This window comes from Simochromis diagramma, unplaced genomic scaffold (assembly GCF_900408965.1).
Source record: "Simochromis diagramma unplaced genomic scaffold, fSimDia1.1 OVJJ01000816.1, whole genome shotgun sequence".
In the NCBI taxonomy this organism is placed as follows: Eukaryota; Metazoa; Chordata; class Actinopteri; order Cichliformes; family Cichlidae; genus Simochromis; species Simochromis diagramma.
Window position 1 is genome coordinate 14,359,159 of NW_024386908.1, and position 12,887 is coordinate 14,372,045.

Here is a 12,887-nt window from a genome sequence, read left to right on the forward strand (position 1 = left end):
CGGAAAGGAGCCCTTATCCAGAAATGTACAGGAAAAACTCTTTCATTCCAGCTAGTCTCTCTTAATTACAGGAATAAAAATGTATTTTTGAGTTGAGTTTGCAAATATTTTTTAAGTTTAAGCTCATCTAAGGTCATCCTGATAAATGTTGGTACTGAAACAAAATGCTTGGTTGATTCCTAATTAGTAGATAAGACGCTAAAGACATCATTTAAAAACAAAAAACAGCCAATTTGATTCCAGAGTCTGTCTTCAAAGTCTTTCTCCAGTTGCTCCTTGAATAATGTTGAGCTAGCTCTACAGCTTTTATCTCACACCCCCCACCCCCCCCACCACCACCACCACCACCACCACCACCAGAAGCACTCTCAGGAAAACCCAGAGTGTAGCATTGTTGTGTCACCACACTCTCTCTGCCTCCAGAAGGAGACTGCAATTTTTAAAATAGCTGGAAGACCAACCCCTCAACCTGACCTTCCTATCTGATGTCTGGCTCCATTCTCATGGCTGTGGCACTACACAAGCACAGCAGACCTAGAGGCACAGTGCAGGCACCTCAAGGCTGTAGCTGGCCTGTCAGCTGTTAGTTGTTACTGTGTCTGTATGTGCATGCAGAGCAGCTGGGAGTGAAGGTCGGGTGCTGTAGTCTGAATAACTGGTTCCATCCTACTGTTTAGTGTTTTCGTTTTTCTTTTTCTTCTTTTATTTTGAAACCCTCTATCAGAGTTGAATCATCTAGTATTTTATCATTTTTTTCCAAGTGTAGAGACTGAAAACATCTTATGGCAGAATAAACTGCTTTCTAACTTTTTGTTTTGTTTTTTTCTTACAGAGTGACCGATTGTTCAGGTAGGTTTTCCCCTCCAACATGTTATGTTCCTTTTTTGTGTTTGTGTGTTTCTGTTTTAAATAAATTCCTGTCATTACTGTTGCAGGAATGAGAGCACTTCATCCCTAGATCGTAATGACACTCTTTTTACCCGTAGCTACGGTGAAAGTCGAAGGCCGTATTCTAGCCGACTGGATAAAGATGACGCCACTGACTACAAGAAGGTATTTATTTTCAAAAGAACTCAAACTCGTAAACAAAGTATTGTACAAAAGTCTTGAGACATCCTTCATTTCTTTACATTTTGCTTCCAAGGAGTGAGGCCTAATAGTAATAATAATAATAATCTTAAGACTTTAGCACAGTACTGCTAAATAAATAATAAAAAATATCTATAGCACCTTTCTAGACGGAGTCACAAAGTGCTGCACATAAGATGACAAATACTAAAAAGGTAAAACAGACAATATAAAACAGGCAAGAAATTAACCAAAAACAGTTTTAAAAAGGTGAGTTTTGAGTTGTTTTTTAAAAACAACTACAGAGTCCAGGGTTCTTAATTTATGAGGGAGAGCGTTCCAGAGTCTCGGGGCCACAGTGGCAAAAGCTCTTTCACCCTTAGTTCTCAGTCTGTTTTATAGCAAGTAAGCCCTGATCAGATAACCTCAGGGACCTGCTAGGGGCATAGGGCTGTAGCAGATCAGAGATGTAGGATGGTGCCGGTCTATGCAAGGCTTTGGATGTCAAGACCAGGATCTTAAAATGTACTCTAAATTCAACAGGAAGCCAGTGTACTGAATACTTGGCGCATTTTGTCAACAGCCTAGCTGCAGCATTTTTGCACAACCTGCAGATGATCCAGAGAACCTTTGCTTAGACACATAAACAACGAGTTACAATAGTCCAAACATGAGGAAATAAATGCATGTATAGCAATCTCCAGTTCACAGCGAGATAAAATGGGGCTTAACTTAGCCACATTTCTTAAATTATAAAAACAAGACAGAACCAGAGATTTCACATGCCCATCCAATGTAAGACTTGAGTCAAAAGTGATACCTAAATTCCTGATAGAGGATTTAAGATACACTGAGAGAGGACCAAGGCTTTCACTATCTGGGATAGAAATATGTCCGGAGTGCATATGCGGACTTCAGTTTTCCCAATGTTCCAACATTTGATGGAATCTAAGCAGTCATTCAGAAGCTAAAGCTTAGATAAATCCTGGGGTTTAAAAGAGATGTACAACGGAATATCATCAGCATAACGGTGATAAGGAATGTCCTCAAAAGAGCCCATTATATGCTGGGAAGAAGATGTATTAAGAACAATAAAGGCCCCAAAACCGAACCCTGAGGGACACCACAAGTGAGGGAGGTTGAGGATGACCTAAAATCGGAGACCACCACAGAAAAAGATCGGTGATGTAGATATGAGGAGAACCACTCTAAGGCAGTTCCAGATACACCAACCCAGTGTTTAAGCCTTTCAAGGAGGATGTGGTGGTCAACAGTGTCAGAAACCGATGTTAGGTCCAACATAAGTAGGACCGAGCATTGTTGTCTTGTGCAAGTATTGTAAAGTATCAATGGCACTGCACATGCACCAATTAACAAAACATAGGCTTCTTTTTTAATTTGTAATTGCCTAAACAGGCAGATGGTAGAGTAATAAAACCTTGCCTCAAGCCCAAATTTATTCTAATTAAAAGTAAAATGAATTATGTAAAAATGCATTTTAGTTAACTGACTAAACAAGAATAAAAATAAATGTAACACAGGTTTTTGCTTTGGAAACACAAAGGAATATTTTTAACACAGTGAGCTTCAGCAGGGTCTTTGTGCATATTTGAGGCTGGGATGTCTGCGCGTCTCTGAGGTTTGGTTTTGTAAACCAAAACTTTTTTTAAAAGCTTAAAACTAAACAGAAAAACAAGCTAAAAATGCAAACCAAAGCTTATGTATGTGCCCCATTTCTCAGCGGGTAGGCCAGTCTAAACAAATCTTTGATTATAAATAGTTTGACTGCTGCACTTTCTGACTGTTGGATCTGATTGGTCCTCTCTTCAGCTCTACGAGCAAACATTAGCTGACAACGAGAAGTTGAAGGCTCAGTTACGTGACACAGACCTGGAGCTGGCAGACTTGAAGTTACAACTAGAGAAGGCCACACAGGTATGGAGAAGCACTTCATGGGATGGCTAAACATCCTGATGGGATTGTAAAGGTTTCTGACACAGTTTTGTTTCCCATTGCAGAGGCAGGAACGCTACGCTGACCGATCACAGCTTGAGATGGAGAAAAGGGTAATGAGCTAGTGTAATAACCCACTTCTGTTGCAAATGTCCCTTCTTTTTTTTTTTTAAATTTTAAATTAACACATTTACTAAAAACATGTATAACTTGTGTGTGTCTCAGACTAAATATAGTTTATTTCAGTTACTTTGGTTAAACATTCCAGTAACACTGCCCCAATGGGTTTATGTCTGAAGGTAACAAGCAGGCCCCAATATCATCTGGGTGGTGGTATGATCTTACCCTGAGTTTTTGTGTTAGTCTCCTCTTTGCTGCTGGCTGTCGTCTCTCACGTAGCTGAGGGTCAAAGGGAAGCCCGCCCTCCTTCCACGCCACCCAGAACACTGCCACCTTCTTTATTCACCTGTTTATTGAACCTCAGAGGCAGCGTGTGGTCACCACTTCTCAAGACTGCTTATTTTTGTTTTTCCAGTGTGTGAAAGTGTGTGAAATTACCTCAGTTTCTGTAGAAAGTTGAATAATTGCAGGCTGTTAAATTGCTGTTATATAAAAACGTGTGCATGTGTGTTTTCACCCTTTCTGTAATGGCTTTGGCATCTTCAGCTGCAGCTCCTGTAGCCACATCATCATAACCCACAGATTCGTAAACATCATCCATTATTTTTAAGCCCATGCTTTAATCTAAGCAACATTTTGTCATCATACAAGTCATCCTTTCCTTGCCGCCTTTTACATTATAGGATTGTCTTTTGGGTTTAAAGACATTTGACATCCTTGCCCATGAATCATTTCATTAGCTATAACCATCAAACACAACCTCTAAACATCTTCATCCCTGTTTCTCGACTCATTCCAGTCTTTAGACGGCTTTAAATGAATTGAATGTATAAGTTTGAACTGGCTGCCGCTTGCAGATGCCTCACTAGATAAGCTTGTGTTCAAGCGTGCCCTGTCACCACTACACCCCGACCATCTCCTACACCTCTCCTTCCATGCCTGCACTGGAGTGTTTATTTTGTGTTGTGGTTCAGATTTAATCTGCTTTCCTCCACCCAACAGGAAAGAAGAGCTCTAGAAAGGAAGATTTCTGAGATGGAGGAGGAACTTAAGGTACCCAGCACACACATACTGAATTAAAAAATTGTAAATGGCATATTATATACCTAATCAGATAATTTTGACAGACAGTAACACTGCTACACTTGCCGCTCAGAGTATTTGGGACCAGGTACCCCTCACACAGGGGAGGTAATCTTACTCTTTTAACTAGTTTAGACTTAGCATCACTTGACAAGTAGCTAAACATTACCAAATGTGTCAGAGGACTCTTTGGTGAAGCCTTTGAGAACCACTGTAAGCTAATAGAAGTCATGAATCAAAATTGACAATTCTTTCTTGAATATATGGCAGTTAATTAAAAAAAATAAAAAAATAAAAAGTAACTTGGAGTCACCAGCTTTGTTTATCATATATAGGGATGTACTGGATACAAAAATGTGTGAACAGCTGACAGACTTTGAAATAGGATACTTATTTTTTATTTCTATTTTTTATTTTTGCATAAGTTTTTTTTTTTTTTTTTTTTTTTTTTTTTTTTTTTGGTATCCCTGGAAATAAAACGGGGAAAATACCAAAGTCAAACTAGACTGTTAGCTGTTACTTTAAACATTAGTCGCAGTGCATCACTCTTTGTGTAGCTTCTTAGTCTCGCTCATACTAAAACACCTCACTCTTGGCATATTAAATGAATAATTAAAAATATATATTAATCTTAGGCACAGTTGTGTTTAGATTTTTATATTTGGACTGGCACAGTTAACCACCTCCGTCTCCATTTGTACACCTGCTAATCTCACCTTCTGCTCTTCAGGGCACATCTGAGGTCAGCTGCTGTAATATTTGTCCACTGTTAACATTTAAGGATGATTAAGTATTTCTTTTTGGGAAAATGTTTTTCAGCTAAGAAAAGAGGGGGAAGAAATCTATTAAACCGTAGCAAGCATGTGTTCTCCCATCACTGTGATAACAAAGTGTTTATTTTTAGGGCTTAGCCAGCTGGCCGATCTTATCAGTGTCACTTTTCCATTCTGTCGACAAGCATCAAGCTGAACCTCTTAATCATTCCTTCAATTTCCAAAATCTGTCCCCATTTTCTAACAATCTTCCTTTTCTGTTTTCCCCCTTTGTCCTTCTCTCGGCCCCTCTTCTCTATTAATTTATATTGTCCTGTCTTTCATTAATCCTTTCTCTCTTGATTTTTGTCTCCTCAAACATGTTTCCTCTCCTGCCACTCTCGCCCTGTCCCTCCTCCTCTTTCTTTGTTCTTTCTGTGTTGTGTTTGGTTTTTTCTTTTCTTTTTTCCCTCCTGCAGAACCTCCCCCAGGTAAAGCAGGTTCAGGCCCTACGCCAGGTTAAGGAGCGGCTGCAGGCTGAGAACCGGGCCCTGGCCCGCGTGGTGGCAAAGCTCTCGCAGTCGGCCTGCAGCCAGCTGCCCACCGTCGACCTCTAAGCCACGTCCGTCTGTCCACCACCATCTCCTGCTTCTTCTTCTTCTCTCTTTTTCCTCTTCTGCTTCTTCTTCTCCTCCTTGTCCCCTCCCCCCTTGCAACCCCATTCTTCTCATGCTCCATTCGTGCTCTGCCCCGCACCCATAGACAGGCAGGTGTCCAGCCGTCCAGCAATCACTGGTTTTGAAAAACAACCCTTTCTGCCCCCCTCTGCCTCCCCAGAGCTTTTTGTTTTCAGATTGGGGAGGGTGTCTTTCTTTGGTTTTCACAGCAGGACACTGTCCTTTTGCAGTACACGCCTGTCAGGTGGTTTCCACACCTCCAAAACGCATTAAAACATTATCCTAAATATTTCAAATAACATCTGAATGATAACGGAATAAAGCAAAGCTCAGGTAAGTGTTTGCAGGTTGACAGGTCTGACTGTACTGTGAAGGAAAGTGTCCTCTTTGAAGTTTCTACTTGTGGTAATTACTTCAGGGGGAGCTCAGTAGTTCTGTTTGGCTTGTTTTGGCTTCTTTGCATGAAGTGGCTTCCTATGGCATCAACTCTTTGGACCCAAACCTTCAGAGACCAAACCCACCTTATCCTTCCCTCCTTTTCTGTTGAGTTTACCAAATGACATCAACAAATATTTAAGACGAATGCATGCACGTATGGTTTTATCTTGGACTTGTACACAATATAGTGTGTTCAGTGTCATAAGTTAAACAAGCAGTCAGTCCTCATATGAAATCAAGCAGGACTTGGGTCTCTGGGGTAGTCTCCTCTAAACACTGTAGAACATGTCTTACACCCTTGTACGAATATTTTTAAGTCATTTATTTAATCAGCTAATCATATTGAAAACATGCTGCTGTCCAAATAGGAGCTTTTCAAGTCTTTATTGTGCTTTTATGGGAGATATTTAAACTTTACAACTGACAGCCAGTTCCAGGATTTATAAATTATGGGGCAAGAGAAAGTCTGGCTTACTTACTACAGCTCATTCAGCTCTGTGTTGCTGCCTGTAATGCATTAATATGCACATGTTTAAAAGAATGTGTTCTGAAGTTCAGTAGATGTCATAAAGAAGAGGAAACTGATGCATAATCTGTCTTTAATTAAATTAAACTCTCAAATTTGAGTTGTGATCACAAAGTTTTGCATCTCTGCCCGTTGCAAATTTAAAACTTTACCTGATTTAAATTTGGCACATCTCCCCTTCAGGGTCATCTCGTTGTGCAGCCCTGCACCGCTTGTGGAGCAGCTGCTTTTTAGATCGCTCTCTAAAAATCCCATTCTGACCACTTGCGTGTGTGTGTTCGTGGCAATGTGGAAGTTGCATTGCATTTTGAAGAAGAGTTAAAAAAAGAGCCATGCCCCCAAGCTGAGTGAGCGGTGTTGGAAGATTAGCACGCGATGACACGTTCCACAGTTCAGGCTGTTTGCCAGCATGCTACAGTAAGAACCCATATTAAAAGTTAGACAGTGTCACAAAGAAGTAGCATCTTCAGTCGATGCAAGAAGCCCCAGCAGCTTTAACTGCCAGTGATGATCCTCGCTGTGAAAGTTTGAAACAGAAATCAGTGTTTTCTGTCTGCACAACTTTGGGGTAAAAATCTCAATAAAATCTGAGGCGTAAGTTGTCAGAACAGGATCTTCATGAAGCGGTCTTAAACTGGCTGCTGTGCTGGAGATGAGGCAGAGGTGCACAAGTAGACAGCTTTGAAGGCAAGATCAGCTGGAATCCGTGCGTTTAAAGTGTTTTTCTGCTCGCGTGCTCTTAATGCAGCCATTCACACAGGCTGCAATTTTTAAACAGATCTGACCAATCAGATCACTGCATTTGGCAACAAGTCTGCATGATTCTGAGCTAGGGAATAATTTTCTGCAGATGATGAGCATGTGTATAATGGCCTTAAGTCAGGAACATTAACGTTAAACATTTTAACAGATTTGCACTTGATCAGATGTGACTTTTTTCCCCTCTGCTGTGTGTATTTTTGAGGCTGCCTGCAGCAGCCGCTTAGATTCTGCATGGCTTTCCCAGAATCTTTGGCCTGTTGTGTGCCCGCTTTTACTTTTGACTTGGAACAAAGATGTTGGGTTTTGTTTTTTCCTCTTTAATCAAAGTCAGACAGCCAAAAGTGAGATGCTGTGTGTGACTCCTGAGATTGCTTTACACAGACTGCAATTAACAGTTTGTTTATAAAAAAAAAAAAAAAAAAAAAAAAGCGGCGTGGCTGGTTTTTAACCTGTTTACGTGGCGAGACTTGTCTAAGCCTTGTCTCTCTCTCTCGCTCTCTCTCTCGCTCTCTCTCTCTCACTCTCTCGCTCCTGTTTCCCTTTATCCCCTTTCAGATGCTCCCAGACTTGAAAGCAGACAACCAGAGACTAAAGGACGAGAACGGAGCGCTCATTCGAGTCATTAGCAAGCTTTCCAAGTAGAACAGACCCCACCCGCCCCATCTTCTGCACCCCCCCCTAGTCCCCCATGGCAGTGACTAATGGAATTGCACATTTAGATATTAATTGCAACAGACATCGGAGGCAAGACTCCCGTTTTCTTTCTTTCTTTTTTTTCTTCTTTTTTTTTCCTCTCCCATTGTTTTTCTCCCGACTCTTAATCGCCCTTTTGCTCCTTCACCACTGCAGCATCCACCCATCATGTTCATCCATCCCTCCCCTCCCCATGCACCTCCTCGAATTGAACCCACTAGATTGTGTGGCTGCTGTCCTGATAGAACCACTGAGTTTACAGAGCAAAAGGAAGAAGGGTGTGTGTGTGTGTGTGTGTGCGCGCGTGTGTTTTGTGTGTGAGAGATCAGCATGTAAAAGCATTGTGGGCAGGGAAGCCTGAAAACTATTTAACCAGTAAGCCTTAGTTGTACATAAAGAGAAAAAGAAACACACTTGCATCGGTCTCTTCTGTCTCGCTCCTCCTCCCACTCCGGGCTATCTCTGAAGAACAGATATTATCCACCACCTGATTTTATTTGTGCCACAATCTCTTATTTGATGTAACATTTCTTCCCGTGTACGTGTTGTGTGCTGTGCATTCCCTCCACTTCCCCTCGAAACCCTCAAAGTGCCACTTCTGCCTAATATCAGCTCCTTGTGGCCCCATCATTTTTTTTTTTTCTTTATTTACCACCCCCCTTCTCCCCTTTCCACCCACAGATCACTAATGCACACACAGTTCTCCCGCCCCCTCCAAATTTGTTTTGTTTTTTTGTTTTTTTTTTTTTGTACCTCTGCGTGTCTTCCTCCAAGAGGGAAAATTTTGGATTCTCGCTTTAGCGACATGAGGCGGACCTGGTGGAATTTAAGCTTTCACTGTATGTGCAATATGCATTTTTTTTTTTCTTTTTCATTTTTTAAATGCTTTAATGATGACGAGTCCATCACAAGTAGGATTTTTCACTCTTCCACCACTCCCATCGCTCACCTTCTCCCCCTCCCCTTTTTTTTTTTTTTTTTTTTTTTTTTTTTTTAGGTTTGTAGTGTAGTCAGTTTATACTCTGTATTTCTCACTTTGTTTTAGCAGGTACTGAGTGATGCTGTATATACCTGTATGTATTTGTTTGAGACCAGCACATGGCATGCATTTATGGTTCCCGTCTGTTACTATTAAAAATTCCAGAGGACAAACAGGTGTGTTTTAATTATTATTATTATTATTATTATTATTATTATTATTATAATATTTTTTTTTCCTTTATAGACTAAAGACATTGGATACAATACAGTAGAGCCTCTCTTGTTCACGGGACGGCTGGCAGTGTTCAGTGCTTTTGTTTTCCGATTTTAAAATAAGTGTTCGCACAATTGTAAAAGTTGAAAAAAGAAAAAAAAAGAAAAATAATCGCTTCACTACATTTCACTTTCTTTGTATTCAGTTTCTTGGAAGAGTGCTGTTAATTTTGTTTCCATTTTTTTTAAGCTCTAGTATTATAGCCAAGGTGTTGTCACTTAAAAAAGGAAAAAAAAGTATCTTAGGTATTGCTAACCCAGTCCTTTCTACAATGTCTACATGCACTGTCAATGCCATGTGAGGAGTCTTGATGTCAGGTTGAAGCAAAATTGCCACCATCAAATATTCCATTCATCTGAGAACATTTTATGCATTTCAGTGGCCTTTTAAGGATATTTTAGTCAAAGAATTTAAGACAAAGTCACTGCAGATGGACTGACCATCAACTTTTTTTTGTTTTTGTTTTTTGTTTTGGGGTTTTTTGTTTTTTGATTTTTTTTTTTTTCTCCCATCATCTTGTAAAATAGGTGTGTGGCTTAATACATGCAAGTTGTGCTGTGACTACCAACCACTGAAGAGTTCATTAAAAATAAACTTGTACATTGTAAAGTTCCCACGTCTCTTTATTTTCCCGTGTTGTTTTTTTTTTTTCTTTTTTTTTTTTTTTCTTCTTCATTTTAAAGGTGTTTCAGCAGATGGGACACCCTTTTATTTACAGTGTTTCTGTTCATAAGCTACAGAGGTTGTAGCTTATAAATTTGCTCATTTGTAATTCTGTCTGTTTTTGTCACTCTTAACAAAATGAGTACTTTATGGTTTCAATTGCCTGGTTTTTAGCCAACGGTGGGATTGGCAAACTGTGCCGAATTGAAATGTACGCCTCATATTTGGTTCAATTTACTGCATTCTTAAGCCAGTGGTCTCAGAATACAGATATGCAAAAGTGCATACAAAACATTGTCGTCAGAAGTCTGCTGAGGCCAGGCTATTGGCATGCTTGATCCGATTGTTCCTGGTGGAAATCGGACTGGACAGAGGTACCAAGATGAGCTGCTCCGACCTCCAGGACAGTAGCTGTTCATGCACTGCCTGAGTACTGAAGGCCTTTCTGGACCAGGAGTCTGTACAAATACTTCCTTAGCCAGCATTTAGTCTTGATAGGTTTCCATATCAACGCAGCTGGGTTGACATGTTCATCAAAGGCACAGTGACCATTGCACAGCTGCAGGCCCATGCACCATGTCACTGCAGACATCACACTCAGAGGTCATTCCTCATATTAAAGTAAATGTATTATAGCATGTTCCAAAAATTATGCCCCTTTTTGCAGTTTCTATACTTCACAGCACCATGCAGTAAACCAGCTCAAACCCTTTTGCAGGCCAGTTTTAGCACAAAAGAAAAAATACTAATTTTACTACGGTAATGTAAACAAAATTTGCCCAAGACAGAAATTGTCCATGTTATTTGCTGATGTTTGTGTGGCAGGACACATCTTTATCTACAAAACTCATGGTTTATTTAAAGTAAAATAAATAAATAAGAACATTGAATTTGATTCATGCGTTCATACTTTAATCTGAGAGCCAAAATCATTGCAGTCTTTAAATCCTGCCATTTAGTATGCATACATTATTTAATAGCTTATTTTTTTATATACCCCTTATTCCTCCTGCCTTTCCAGGCTAGATTGAACCTCTTGAGGTTCTGTTACTACCAGTAGATGGTGCTCAAGTTTGCAGACTATCATGTGAACTATGTACCATTTAATTATTCCAAGGCAGTCTGAGCCACTCAGTTCCAGTTCTGATCAGAGTCTTTCTTTATATTTTGCTTCAAAGATGTAAACATACACACCTCACACACTCGTGACATGTAGCTCGTATTGTGCTCAGTTTCCTTCCTGAGCTTAAAATCCCTGCAGTAGTATTCACACTCCTCAGCCTGCACTGCTTCGCTGCTTTTAATGGAAACCCAGAGGATGATACTGGGTTCTGAATAAAGTGAAGAATCAGAAAACACGCATACACATTAAGTGACTGACTTTCCACTACATACCACTGACATTTTTTTGTAAAGACCATGTGAGGAAACACCTTTGCAGCAAGCCTTTGTTTGTCCCTGTTTGGTCAGTAGCTGTCTGGGTCTGTGATGATTTCCAATCCTTAGATAAAGCTTTGCGATTAAGCTGTGGTATATGTTGTAATTGCCTAAAGTCATGCAAAAGTGTCTTGCTGTTCTATTTTCCATTGCCTCAGCATGTGGTTAAGAAGTGTGGTCTGCATCTTGACAGTGATATGGACATGCTTCCTCGAGCATCTCGAGCAAAATGTCTTCATGAGGATTTTGACAGATGATTGGAAAAGAAGATTCCTGGCCTTGAGTGTGACTCCATGTAGTTATAGAAACAAATGGTTTGAATTAATGCTCCCTGTCTTTGATGTTTGTTTCAAACTAGAAGAAAACACCAGGACTCAGTGTATACAGGCAAGAGTTTAACCTGGAGTTATAGGAAATTTTAGACTTTGTGTGTGTTGGTGGGATGCTTTAGGAACCATGATTATTATCACTAAAACTGGGTAATTTGTAAGATGGTTTAATTGAATTCAAAAATACTTTAACCAATGTACTTCAGATTTTTTAGCCTAATTAGAGTTCATCATCTGGTGACTAAATGTAGAAAATTAAATAATCTGTCCAATAATTACTGAGATGTTTTGGGCCAATCATCAGGGTCAATAATGGGACCATGCAAAGTGGCAATCTTCCAGGCTGGAGTACCAAAACTTGCAGTTCCTCCACTGGCCACTTGGGGCGTGCTCCCCCAAAAGTCTCCTATAAAGTCATTGACTCTAGCTCTTTTTAGAGAACCGGCTCTTTCGGTTCGCCTCACTAAAAAGAGCCGGCTCTTTCAGCTCCGAACCGGCTCTTCAGGTTGTTTTGTTGCTTTAATTAATTTATTATTAACAATAATATAAAATTATGCACAAAAGGAATTACTAATGTAAAAAAAAGTGGTTTTATTTATATATGTTTATACATAAATATATGCAGTGGCCCCTCACGTACAAACTCCAAAACACATTTCTAGTATGAACTGAACTTCCAAAACAGAGCTACCTAGATCACCTAAATTACACAATTGAAAGCATGAAAGCATATGTGTATTGTTTGTGTATTTATACACAAGCATTAATATATAGTCAAATAATTTTTAAAAAAAAAAAAAGTTTATTTACCTGTTATTACCACACACCAAATCCAGTCGTTGGTACTTGCTGGCTTGTGTAGCCACTAGGTAACAAAAGTTCAACACTGCGCCTAGCATCCTGGAGCACTTCTGTTGTCTTTTGTACGTGTTTTGGAGTTTTTACGTGTTTTTACGTGTTTTGGAGTTTGTACGTGCTTCAGAGTTCGTACGTGATTTGAAGTTTGTATGTGCTTTGTCTGTAGGGGCCACCGTAAATATACTTTTATTTACTCCACATAAAATGTAATAAATAAATCATATAATACAAAAATCAACTATTCACATTTCAACTTTTAACTATTTAAATTTT

General features: G+C 39.7%; 1 protein-coding gene across 12 annotated transcripts in view; it reads left to right on the plus strand.

Annotated features, from left to right (window-relative positions):
• Positions 1-9,420, plus strand: part of ppp1r12a (protein phosphatase 1, regulatory subunit 12A) — a 55,272-nt gene extending 45,852 nt beyond the window's left edge. For 7 of the 12 annotated variants that reach the window (XM_040035613.1, XM_040035607.1, XM_040035612.1 and 4 more), the window contains 7 exons: positions 833-849; positions 936-1,053; positions 2,899-3,003; positions 3,087-3,134; positions 4,144-4,194; positions 5,456-5,467; positions 7,935-9,420. In XM_040035613.1, coding sequence (XP_039891547.1) covers positions 833-849; positions 936-1,053; positions 2,899-3,003; positions 3,087-3,134; positions 4,144-4,194; positions 5,456-5,467; positions 7,935-8,021 — 438 coding nt within the window. In that variant the 3' untranslated portion in view covers positions 8,022-9,420. Of the gene's footprint in view, positions 1-832; positions 850-935; positions 1,054-2,898; positions 3,004-3,086; positions 3,135-3,320; positions 3,355-4,143; positions 4,195-5,455; positions 5,468-7,934 lie in introns of all 12 variants that reach the window. The other 5 variants (XM_040035610.1, XM_040035619.1, XM_040035611.1 and 2 more) reach the window with 3 other exon arrangements.
• Positions 9,421-12,887: the final 3,467 nt, after the last annotated feature.